The sequence below is a fragment of the Nymphalis io genome, chromosome 15, assembly GCF_905147045.1.
Source record: "Nymphalis io chromosome 15, ilAglIoxx1.1, whole genome shotgun sequence".
NCBI lineage: Eukaryota > Metazoa > Arthropoda > Insecta > Lepidoptera > Nymphalidae > Nymphalis > Nymphalis io.
The window spans coordinates 10,198,629-10,212,612 of NC_065902.1; the positions used below are offsets into that span (position 1 = coordinate 10,198,629).

At 32.9% G+C, this 13,984-nt stretch overlaps 2 protein-coding genes across 4 annotated transcripts in view; one reads left to right on the forward strand and one right to left on the reverse strand.

Moving 5' to 3' along the window:
- The window catches only part of LOC126773785 (protein kinase C, brain isozyme), a 519,888-nt gene that overhangs the window by 70,598 nt on the left and 435,306 nt on the right, over nt 1-13,984 (reverse strand). The gene's annotated exons all lie outside the window — the stretch shown is intronic.
- LOC126773868 (protein yippee-like) overlaps nt 1-13,984 on the forward strand; it is a 56,974-nt gene that overhangs the window by 18,616 nt on the left and 24,374 nt on the right. For 2 of the 3 annotated variants that reach the window (XM_050495090.1, XM_050495089.1), the window contains exon 2: nt 5,448-5,501. The exons of the other annotated variant lie outside the window; for it this stretch is intronic. In XM_050495090.1, coding sequence (XP_050351047.1) covers nt 5,467-5,501 — 35 coding nt within the window. In that variant the 5' untranslated portion in view covers nt 5,448-5,466. The remainder of the gene's footprint in view (nt 1-5,447; nt 5,502-13,984) is intronic. 3 annotated transcript variants of the gene reach the window in all.

The following is a 13,984-nucleotide window of genomic DNA, read 5'->3' on the forward strand; positions in this document are numbered from 1 at the left end:
CAATTGAATGAAACCGTGGGATTTATTAACAATGCTCTGTGATCATAAGTCTAAGTCGAAATTTAGAAGAAAGTTACATCATTGTTTTCTCAATTTACTTTTTCACGTGGTTTTGCTCGGGTAGATTTCGTACCGATTATAATTTAATTATTCGATCGAAATTTAACAGATAGACATAGGCATAAATCTTTGCGATTATGTACGTGTGTGTTGATTTGGGAAGCTGATTTATTGAAGAATTGATGCGTGGAGTTAAGACGTATTAAACATTTTAATTTTTATTATAAAAGGAGCAGCATTTTTACACTATATTTTCATATATTTAAAACGGGCGTGTCTCTACAGAAATGATTGTCAATTGAGTCATAACAACTGTTTACTATAATTTAGAAAGTCACTTGTCTTGTCCATTAACATCGAAATAAATTAATCTCAGTAAGTAGACAACGCGCGTATTTTTATGTTACCGTCTGAAATTGAACACTGTTCTCCTCAATAGTTTGCGTTTTTGTTGACACTTTAAAGTACAGAAACTTAACTGTGACACAAGTATACGTACGCAAAATTACTAATTCTTATTTTGTTTAGAAAAATCTTTAAACTTGTCTTTTTGTGCGTTTGCAAGTTGGTGACAAAAATAATTGTGTAAATGTTGCTGAATCTCTGACGATTTCTTCAAATACATGAATTTAATCTACCGGGAAGCAGTAACAGCCTGTGAATGTCCCACTGCTGGGCTAAGGCCTCCTCTACTTTTTGAGGAGAAGGTTTGGAGCTTATTCCAGCACGCCGCTCGAATGCGAGTTGGTGAAATATACATGTGCCTGTATTTAAAATTCAGTGGTGCTTGCCCGGGTTTCATCGGTTAAGATTATATAATAAATTATTACACTGTTCTACAATAATAAATTAATATGTATGTATATATATATGAGAGAGAGTATTATTATTATAATACTAATAATTATATATATATATATATATATATATATATATATATATATATATTATTGTAGAACAGTGTCTGGTGGTTATGTGAGATAATTTTGAACATGACAATATTGAAAAAAATACATTTCATTAATTCATTTCGTGCCCAGCAGTAAAGCATCATTTAGAAATCTGCATGCGTCAGATGAAATTCTGCAACGTAACCCAATCCGCGTTGGAGTACATTGGTGGAATAAATTGCAAACCTCCTTCTCAAGAGCCTAGCCATAGCACATTGGGCTATATACTTACAGGCTGTTACTTACTTAATTAAAAAACCTTAAAAAGGATTTTCGTTGTACATAGATGATCATGATGTCCTCCTGACCGATTTCGCAGCAGCAATACTCCCTAACTATCGACGCAGGATATATAATAGGGGCTTTGCTTACAAGTTTTGGCTGAATCGCCCTCTATATTTAGAACTGAAACTGTCCAGACTTAGGTACGTACTTACTTTCTGTAGTGTAAACACTCAACTTCCAAACTCCGAACCGATACTGAAATGGTAATGGATCCTAAGAAGACTGGATTTTCATCGAAGATTTGCGTGCCCACCAAGCATCGATTAGGATCCACACGTACTAAGCATTAGGCCATCTCACAATAGTTAATGATTAAATCTAAATATAATACTCTACTCTACTCTTTCCAATACATTCGTGCTTTTGAATAGTCTTTTCCCTATTAAAATGTTGCAAAATTTCTTTCCGACTAAAACTTCTTTTACGACAAAACATTTAAAAGTACTGAAGAGTTGGGTTAGATTCGTTTTTCTTCTCCAAGTGTCTCATTTGGAAGATGGGTCCGAGAAGACAGTTTGGTCCTGTACTTTACAATATCACTTCAATAATGGCTACATTCGACTTTCTCTTTAAAAACACAAGATAACACCGTTGAAAGAAAAAAAAACCTCGGTAAATTCAAAAGGGTCAGTAAATATCCTCGGTAAATATCCTTTTAAATGTCTAAAATTACAAAAATTGAATATAACAATTCTAGTGACACAGAATCTGAACAAATTATATACATACAAGCTCGCAGGAAAAACGCATTCCCCCACGCGTTTCCCCACATGAAGTGGAACGTACGAAGGGTGGACGTACACATAGTCTCGAACAGATTTAATAAATATTTTATTATAATCTGATTAAAATAATCGAAACGAAAACCAATTTTAATTAAAGCGTATCAAAACTAAAGCCACGACGTTTGACGTGTAACAAGAGTTCAATGACTCCGAGTAGGTATTGAACGAATGGCACTGACAGGGTTTATTTAAGGATTCTAATAGAACACTTTGCATAGAGTCCGTTAGTTCGAGAGTAAACCTAAATAAGCTTTGTTAACAACTAACTATACTTAAACGTTCAGCTTTCAATTTGCTCGCGAAGTTTTAAGTAATTTCATTAAGAAACATTCACCTTGACTAATTAATTTTATAGAAAAGTTATTGAGAACTCGTGTATGATGTAATATCGCAATTGAATGAAAATATATTATGTTTTAATTACAGGTTACACTTTACATTATATATTTTTATTATCTTATATTTATTAACTATAACAATATACATCGAGTCGTCTATATTTTTTGAATTTTTCATAACAATTTAAAAGAATATCAATCAAATATTTTTACTAGTGAATCTATAATAAGTATGCAATCTCCGTGTAGTGTATTGACCTGTGCTGAGCTGAAACATGTCCTTTTATTAGAATCCGTCGAAACGTGATTGAGTATCAAATAACACAATATCTCCCATTTGTAGTATACTTAAAATATTATTATCGTATATTCCTGTATCATTATTTAAGGAGGAAAACTCAACACGTTTTGGATATATTATACATCTCAATATCATTTATTGGCCCTGTCAAACTACATTGGCGTCGTCTATTGTCCAATAACTAGCACACTTCGCGTAGTTTTACTCGCGTTAAACATCACTGCTCTGAGATTATCTGAGCGTAGCGTAGGATTCTATAGCCCTTTCTCAATAGATGCTAATTTATGCGATACGTTCCTAATTATATTCCTCACAAAAATTAACGTCAGTTACGATAACTGGTAGTCGATTCTACTAATTTGTAATGATTATGAAACATTCCCGATGCTATTCTGACCATCTATCCAACTATGAACCGCAACGGGATCGTTGTTGTTGAAGAATAGTAAAACGGTTAGTTGCCGTTCAACGATTACGTTTAAAAAAAAAAAAGTCGAGATGGCCCAGTGGTTAGAACGCGTGAATCTTAACCGATGATCGTGGGTAAACCCGTTCAAGCACCACTGAATTTTCATGTGCTTAAATTGTGTTTATTATTGATCTCGTGCTTGACGATGAAGGAAAACATCGTAAGGAAACCTGCATGTGTCTAATTTCAATGAAATTCTGCCACATGTGTATTCTACCAACCCGCATTGGAGCAGCGTGGTGGAATAAGCTCCAAACCTTCTCCTCAAAAAGGGAGAGGAGGCCTTAGCTCATCAGTGGGACATTAACAAGCTGTTACTGATTACGTTTCGATTCAATCAGAATAAAGTGACAATTTCTTAGTAGAATTGATTCTTAAAATAAAAAAATAAACAACGTTGACATTAAATTGACGCGATATTGTTGGTCTATCTATATTGTCGAGATCTTGAATAATCTATGTTAATAATTATGGATTTCGGAAAAACAGACATTTTAAATGTCGGCGAAGTTGTTATAGGACCTTTGGAACTAAAATAAAAGTGGGTAGAAGTATATATAAATCAAGTACAGTTTGTAGTGACATAATATAGCAGAGCTATTAGACAATCGCATAGAATATGAAAAGGTAAGGTTTGTTTTCAACTCCTTCTTCGATTGAAATAGTCTTTAGCTTACTACAATTTATATTATCTTACAAGTTTATATTATTTTACGACCCGAGTGTTACAATCAGGAAGACATTCGACCTACATTCTAAACCGGTTGAACTAAATCTAGCTGATAAGAAAACATAGTGTGTTATAATTATAAAGTACTTAACAAACGTGCAACAATTATTATAAATGTGAAATTTGTTTATCACAAATAAGGAACTAATAATAATGAAACATTATCGATTAAATATTTTATTTCTTCTTTATAATAATAAATTAATATAATAACTCAAATGTTTTGTTTGAACTTTATAATAAGTTTTAACAAAAAACATTTAATTTAATTTAAAATCTTGCCATTTAGAGGTGATATAAATTTTCACCACCTGTGCAAAGTTCGGTAGTAGGTTGCTAGATTTCAAAATATATTTTAAATTTATTTAAGACATGATTCTTTTAGATATTGTTTACCCAGACAAATACTTTATCAATATTTGATTCCACAAACTTTACTAAACAAATTTGATTAAAAGAGGTGGTATACAATTGATAAATGTACCCAATACTGGCTGACATATCTCAAAACGCAAAAAAAAAGCAAACAAGCCCGACGACTATATTATCACTCATTGATTCTAGTAAGTCTTTTGTTTACACAAGAACAGCTGACTTGTAAGTGAGCGAGTTGAAGGGGGTCCCCTCGCCTCCCACGGAGGTTACTAATACAGACAAATATGACCACACGCATAACCTTTGTTATCAACTTGTCGTACTAATATATATGTATATATATTTTTTAACTTTAAATAGCTTCTACTTACTAACACTACTGCTAGTAGTATTGTTTATACTTTCACGATTATACGCAAGTGCTAAGATATATTTGGTGTAGTTTATCTGATCCATTTTTGGTAGAAATTATTTTATATATGTATGTACCAATTATATTTATTGAATCGTAAAATGATAATAAAAATTCTTTATTATACCAAGAAACGAGCAAATGATTTTAACGCAAGGAATTCCAAGAAATATATTATTGCACATGCGTATATAATATTTCTAATTAACAATTTTCCACCTGCGGTTTCGGCGCGTGTGAGACGGAGAGATGTTATGTCCTTTTCGGTATCCTCTGACATCATGTACGCAAGATGTCGTTATGATACAAGCATATAAACTTTAACTGATTTTCGCATTTATAATAATAGTATAGATCTATTAACTGTACCCGATTACCTTTTTTATTCTTTGTACAGAAATTCTCAAAATTGTCGCTTAATATTAATGATCAGCGTAGTAATAATCAGTGTAAAGCCCTACTATTAAACAGTCTTGAAAAAAGTAGTAAGCATATAGGTAGCTTTCGAATAAATATAGGTGAATATATTCTAAAATCCTGGGCTTCGAAATGGTTGGTAAGTTTTCGAACTCTCGACCAGCTTGGTGGAGTGTTGTTAACAAAGTTAGCACTTTGAGCGGTAAGACCCCTACCACGGGAACGTACTTTGGTATTTCTAAATTGCATTCGTCAAATTCGATATAATTTCACCTTTAATTCCAATTATTAAATAAAATTAATGATATAATTATTAATGTTTCAGGTAAATATCATCGTCAAAGATGACCACTTCTTTGCTGGATTGGACTCAATTACTGTGAGTTTATATTATAAATTCTTAAAATGAATTTACACGTGGAATTCGCTTATAACTTTAAATGTAAAAAGAGAAAAACCTATACCCCGGGCGGAAACTTTATGGAATAGAGTTTTCTATTAAAATTTTTCGTCACCGTAAATACGTAAAATTCAGTTTAACTGGCTGGCAACGGTAAAAAAGCGCGAATGATATAACTCCTACTTATATAAGTATGTTTTTCAATAAGTAAAAACAGTTACTACTGAGTTTCATTTTGGAATCCACATTCCAGACCGGTGGATTCTTTGAACTCGAAAGGGTTTCTAAGAGTCTACTTATATAAAAATCTTTTTTTATTTTGTTTTTTATTTCAGTTTTAATTAGCTGGGTAATGCTCAATCAATAATAAAGGATTATAAGTGAAAAACAGATACCGTTTCAACATTTTAATTGTACTCGAAGAGGTCAATATGATCAAAACAAAATGAACCAAACACGTACGTACATCATATTCAATGTCACATTCAAATCCAAACAATCCCCTCATAATCATTGAAATGTCTATATTGTGCTTAGGATTAATTCGTGATCAAAATCGTAATAAATTAAACTCACTCAAGTATGATCTTGTGAGTATTTTTAAAATGTCATTTACATTATTAAGCGTAAAGCTCGTTTTAAAACGTAGAATGACGAGATGAACCGACGAGAAATTTAGTTGTTTCTATTTTTTAATAATTAATATTTATATCTATAATAATTATTTATCATTATATTCATGTATACATAGAATCAAATACTAATGTTCTTCGATCGTTATTTAATTTTTGAGAAACATAGTGTAAGAGAAAATTGAATGATCTAATTAATGAGTTTATGGGTAAAGCACACCTTGGAAATTAATGGTTCGCCTTGGAGCTCCAGGCTATTAAAAACTATGAGTTATGTTTGCTAATTGTTCTCAGGTTGTTTCAGCTTTTGCGAACTGCAAGTAGCTTTTACTTTGAGTGTAAATTAAGTATGAGTGATACTCCAACATTGAATTTAAAAAAATATTTTGGAAAAAAACGATGTCCTTACACTAAAAAATAAGAGTTTTGTAATTTTATTCGATAAAAAAAATATTCAAATAAGTCATAGTCAAACTCGGTGGGACACGATGGAGTAAAGAGTCTGTAATGTAATTATTTTCAAATCCTTTAATCCAAACATCAAAAAGAAAAGAAGGTCTTTAAATGGTCCTACGATATCGGTCCAACGACATTGTTACCGTACACGAGGCACTATTTTTACATTTAAAACACAGGCGCATTTCAACAATTTCTTCAAACATTTCGGCCAATCAAAAAAAAAATGGTACACTAAAGTCACGGACGACACTTCTGTGAACATTTATTTATGTTAAAAAAATAACAATATAAAATAACTATATGTAGTCAAGCAACAATTAAAAACAAATTTAACAAACGCATATAAAAGTATGAGATGATTTGTTTATTTAAAAAAATAATTGCCGTAAGTCTATTTTGATATAGCAACAAACGTCAAAATACACGCACACCTGTATCTACTAGATATATATTTCAACCGAAATTGAACTAAGTAACCCCGTGGCCCGTTACTTCGAATTTCGCTCCGGTGAATATCGTTCACGGCTGATTGGGAACGAATTGAGTGAGAGGCGACTTTAATCGGCTTAACTTCAGTTTCGTGCTATTAAAATGTTTTCCACACAATACTAAATATAAAGCTGGTTATAACTAGTTCCTAAAAAAATCACTCACGATGAAACTGTATCTGCAAATTAAACGTAAAGTAACAGCCTATAAATGATCCTCTGCTAAACCTCCATTTGACCCCTTCCATTTGAGTAGGTTTGGAGTGTTTTCCACCACGCTGCTCTAATGCGGGCTGTAGAATACACATGTGGCAGATTTTCATGTTTTCCTTCACCGCTAATCATGAGATAAATTATGAACACAATTTCAGCCCTTAAAAATTCAATGATACTTGGCTGGGTTTGACCCCGTAAACATTGGTGACGCTGTAATCACTGAGCCATCTCGACCATATATAATAGGCGTATATGAATGATGGAGTTCCTATATCTTATTTTATAAGTTATAAATATTTTTCCTAGTATCGACTGATTTTTTTCATGCGTATATTACTCGAAACGTTTGTCGTTGTCATTTTAAAACTTTAACGCGATATGTAATGGATCGTTGATGTCAAAGTATTCTATTAAATATCTATTCATTTTGATTACATCATTAATATAAATTACTTAATTTAAGTAATTATTATCGTTACATTAATTTATGTTGATGGTCACCCATCAAGGTCTGGTACCGGTAATGTAGAATTGAATGCAAACCGCGATAAAAATTAGTTTGTATTACGTTATCTTATTTATAATAAAATAAATATAATTAGTTTAATTGAAATACTACTGTGCACGACTTCCTCATAAAGGTTTTATAATAAAATATGGAGATAGTTTTATGACTCTTGGAACTATTTCATTTCTCAAGTTAATTATCGTTCATTACTCTCATTGAGTGAAAATGTAACCTATTAATGTCCACTGTTGAGCTAAGGCTTCCTCGACTTTTAAGGAGAAGGTATGGTGCTTCCACCACGCTGCTCCAGAACAGTTATATATACATATAGCTTAGATTAGATTAGATTAGAAGTCGAGATGGCCCAGTGGTAAGAACGCGTGAATCTTAACCGATGAACGTGGATTCAAACCCGGGCAAGCACCTCTGAATTTTCATGTGCTTAATTTCTGTTATAATTCATCTCGTGTTTTTCGGTGAAGGAAAACATCGTGAGGAAACCTGCATGTGTCTAATTTCATCGAAATTCTGCCACATGTGTATTCCACCAACCCGCATTGGAGCAGCGTGGTGGAATAAGCTCCAAACCTTCTCCTCAAAAAGGGAGAGGAGACCTTAGCCCAGCAGTGGGACATTTACAGGCTGTTACTGTTAGCTTCAATCATGTAGCAATCGACATATACAGGTTTCTAACGACATTTTCCTTCAATGTAGAGTACGAGATGAATAATTATAAACACAAATTAAGTATATGAGACGTAAGTTGTTTGCTAGGACCCGTATCTCCAGTTAAGATGCATGTGTAACCACTGAACTATCTCGGCTCACATACAGATTTCAATTGGAAGCCATCGACTGTTTAAACAGATAAACATATTTTTGATTTGTAACATTATGACGCGCTTTTGCGATTTGACCGACTCGTATGCCGGCACTGCAAACGGCATAACGCTCTCTAATGTTATCACGCTCATCATTATGGTAACATATTAATTTAATTGGTTTTATTTTATTTCATATTCATTTCGGTGTTTTATATCTGCCGCGACTACGTCCAGGTTGAACTATTATTACCTATCTTAATAGATGTTTGATAGGTTTTTTTTGGAATATCGAGGTCATATTATTGCAATTTTCGTAGGCATCTTTAATTTTTTTTTTGTAAATAAAATACGTGCCTATGCTACTCACTGATATCGTAGCTTTCTCTAGCATAAAGAAATTTTCAAAATTGACTCAGTAGTTTTTGAATTTATCCAATACAAACAAACATTCCAACATAAAACAACCGACATAGCTTGCAAAATTAGCAGGCTGAAGTGACAGTGGGCTGGTCTCGTATGTCGTAAGACCGATGGCCGTTGGAGCAGACGAGTCCTAGAGTGGAGACCGCGAATCGGCAAGCGCAGCGTAGGGCGCCCTCCAGCCAGGTGGACCGACGACCTTAAGAAGGTGGCGGGCACCAACTGGATGCGGAAGGCCGATGACAGGGAGCTTTGGCGCACCTTGGGAGAGGCCTATGTTCAGCAGTGGACAACGATTGGCTATTGATTGATTGAAACAAACATTCAAAAATAAAATCTTCTCTTTATAATACTAGTATAGATGTAAAATAACCCCTGTTCGTAATAACGTCACATAGGATGTGTTGTGTTTACAATCCATTTCAGTTACATAAAAGGGTTAAAACACACAAATGAAATTTCCTATACCGTTTTGGCTTAGCTTTTTATGATATAAATCCTATACGATAATAAAAGATCATATATCACGAGCGGATCAGTATCACTTTCATAAGAAACATCACAATTTGTATTATGACACGCCGACAACGTTTTATGACGACGCATTAACTCGTATAAAATATCGCGAATGTGATATATGTCAGTGAATTTATCGTCCTTTTTAGGCCGCGTTGATTAAAAAGCATTGTTTTCATGTTATGGTTGTGACGTAAATTATAATGTCCTACTAACTAATATATATAAAACGAATATTAATACGTATAAGGCATGTAATACATGTATTGAGCTATCTGTAAGGTCAGTCATCTTTAAAGACAGTCTTAATTTCTGCTTTTGTTATATTGTTTTGGATTGTTAAATATATTTTATTATTAACGCATTACCATTCATGTTACTTTTATCTCAATTCAATTGCAACAATAATGTTTTTAATTGTAATTATTAATTTGAATAATAATGATAATGTATTTTGGTGAATTTATAAAACATTTTCAGTCAATAATGCATTTCGTAACTACCTGTAATTAAAAATGGAATATGCGTAAGAATTTTAAATACATAAAGCGTGTGTTCTTGTAACGTTCGATAGATTGATAAATGGTTAAAACAGTTAATTTTTAAAAAACGCATTAGAAAACTTTTTGATGTATGGTAGCAAGATCAGTAGTTGAATTCTTAATTTTGAGAAGTTTAGTCAATGGCATACAATTCATTAATGTATAGTAATATTAAAAATGCGAATGTCACTGTCTGTCTGATAGGCTTTCACGTCTAAACCACTGAACAGATTTTGATGAAATTTGGTATGAAGCATTCTTGAACCCCAATCAAAGACACTCTTTCGTTTATAATATTAGTATAGGTAGAAGCATTACACTTTTATCCAGCATTTTGATGATTTTTTCTATTTAAGATTTTTAAACATTTTCTGGATTGTAAAAGCGTATATATTGTTTAAAAAAATAATTATTAACTACTTATGTAGTTTGGTAATATTCGTGTTCCTGATATTTATACTATTTATCGCCACAATTACAAAATAAAATATTTTTATTTTGTTATGCACATACGTGTCAAATATATACTGAGAAGAAATTATTGAAATATAAGTCTTAATTCATTTCGTTTACTAAATTTAGTTTGTAAAATGGATGAAAGTTTGCAGTCGGCAACTTCGAGTAATTCTTGCAATTTACGGTAAAGTTGAATGCTGAAATGTCAAGACGTAGGCGTCACTGCACCTTAGAATAATCCACCTAATTTGTGCGCATTATTATATACAGTGATAATTTCGCGTAGAATTTGTTCAAATAATATTGAGTTAAAATTTCCTATACGAACTAAACTGTTTGTAATAAAATAAAAATTTTATGATTATATGAATAAGAAGTCGAGATGGCCCAGTGGTAAGAACGTGTGAATCTTAACCGATGAAAGTGGGTTTAAACCCAGGCCTCTGAATTTTCATGTGCTTAATTTCTATTTATAATTCATCTCGTGCTTTTCGGTGAAGGAAAACATCGTGAGGAAACCTGCATGTGTCTAATTTTATCGAAATTCTGCCACATGTGTATTCCACCAACCCGCATTGGAGCAGCGTGGTGGAATAAACTCCAAACCTTGTCCTCAAAAAGGGAGAGGAGGCCTTAGCCCAGCAGTGGGACATTTACAGGCTGTTACTTACTTACTTTATGAATATCTCCTTTTACACATATATTTACTTTTACACATATCCCATATTCCCAATTGAGTGATACCAATGTTTTTAACGTAAAACCGTCCTTGTTTGATTTGTATGTATGTACACTCTTATTGCTGCGCAAAGGCTTTTATTTTTAAGAGGGAATACCACCACGCTACACCTTTGCTAATTATATATACATGTGAAAAAGTGCATGTTATGTTTTCATCGTAGAACACCAGATTAATTAATAAACACACAATTGGGGAACTTAAAAATCAGTGATGCTTTTTTGAATCCATATTATTCGGTTAAGAACCACGTAAATTATCCACTGGATGATTTTATGTCAGGCATATATTAAACAAATCAAATAATCGCTCGCAGATTAAGAAAATGAGTTAGACCACCAACATAGTTGCGCCACATATGTTTAGATACTGGTTAACGTGCTCTATGACGTGCCTACTGTGGACTTAGTGCACGTGTAACAAATATCAAACACAACTATCTCGACGATCTCGAAAACATTGTAACTCTATACGATATAAATACATTTCAATCTTGAACTTCGTAGTAATTGAAATTACTAATTAACGGTCTAAGGAACTTTGATGAAATTCTAATGCCATGTTTAAAATACCGAAATAATTTTGCATCTAAGAATATAATAATTCTAGATGTTTTTAGAAGAAATCAACTGCTGGTGTATCTGTCTAGACTGGCTTTGGTGGCAACTAAGGCAGTATAGGCAGTGGTCACTTTCCCTAATAATATAATATATCTGATCCCAAACTAAGCAGAACTTGTACTATGGAAACCAGACAACTGATATACTACTTTCTTTTGTGAATACATACTTATATAGATAATTACACCCAGACTTAAGACAAACAGAAATGTTCATGCTCACAAATGTCTGTCCTGGGTAGGAATCGAATCCACAATCTTCGGCGTGAAAGGCAAGTATCTACCAACCACGCCAACCAGCCCGTCTTGTAAATGGTGAAGCTCTTTCCGATCGTATCGTATTTGCCGTCCCATCGGATTATGAGAATGCACCAGCGTTTGCGCCCACACTTGTGTACTATAATATGTCCTGCGCAGTTGATTATTTGAGATTGGGCGCCGTCGTCGAAATCGGCCAAGGGAGATGTTCCCTTCATAATCATTATCTTTACATTGTAACAACTAAAAACCTTTTTAAAAGAATGTAACAACATATTAGGATCGATGCAATTTGCATATTCTACGCATTAAAGCAAGTATAGATGCTCCCTTATTATCCTATTTAAAAAAAAGGTATGACGTATTCATACTGCACAATATAACAACACAAAGTCGCTCGGTGGCAGAGCTTTGTCTGAGTAGGTACTGCCCACTTATTTATTTTTTATAATTGACTGTTTAAGGGTGGCTTATGCATTTTACAGTGCATTGTTTATGAGCGAAGGTTTTACTTACTATTAGGTAGCGAATTTGCTCCTCTGCCTTACTAAAATCAATAAAAATAAAGGAGAATATTTTTATACGATTTAAATTCCTATCAATTTGACACGCGTAAACTAATCGAGCGTTGTTGTCGTGTAACTTTAATAATACTAAGCTTTTGATATCATAAAGCCTTGTGATAAATCTACAAAATGATATTACATACAATTGCTTACAATGCTTGCCTGTAGTAAAAACATAAAGCGATAAACTTTACGTGTGTTGATCATTCTTACTAGTTCATTTGATTGCGGAAATCATTATAGCTCTTGGATTATTGCGAATTGGTTTCAATGTCAATAAACTTATCTTTTAACGCAATCGAAACTAATCTTTAAATCAAATAACTTGAGGCTTAATATAGCGCGTGCCTATTGCGAAGCTGTTGCACTTCATCAGGTTATGTAAATGTACGCAGCTGCATGGCAGCGTGTTTTACGTTTTATGTCTATTTCAAAGAATTCTAGTTCACAAAGTATAACGCATATGGAATAAAATTGCGCGCTTTATTATAAAGCATGACTTTTATCTGATTGCATAAGAGCTTGTTGTTATTATCAGTTGGGTCTTGTTTATCTGACGCAATTGCCGTGAACCGAATATGATCCCAGTAGAGTATAATCGAAATATATATTCGAATATAAACATCAGCTTATCACCCTATCTGACAATTTGATAAGCCAGTGTTTAGCAAACACGAAACAAGCCCGAAATAATATTTGTTCTGTTATATTTAGGCTATTTTATTTTTCACGTGGAATTGAATCATACATACTATATTTCATGTTACTTTTTGTATAGGTTTCATTTAACATTAAAATCAATCAACAAAATAAATAATGCATAAAAAACCTAAAATTAAGTTGAGACTCGAAATGCCCTCGGCGTAGAACACGTGGAATCTAAAGATCTTCCTTTATGTGTGTGACCACTTTTCGTGTTTAACTTTTTTTTATATTCTCTAGTCTTATTTGAAAAGAAAACATTGTGAGGTAACCTGGTGAAAATTACCTAACCACCTTGAGAGATGAGGAGACGATTTACGTGCTTTATATTTATTTAATCAAGCAACTAAGTGTTGTCTTATCTAAAACTTATAAAAGATAAATTATTTGAAAGTTACAGTTACAATATTTTGTAACCAGAGTGTAGTGGTTAGATTTAATATAAATATAGTGTGCTTCGGAATTTTTAATTATAATAAAGTTCAATAATACTCAGTAATGGACAACAAGCTATTGA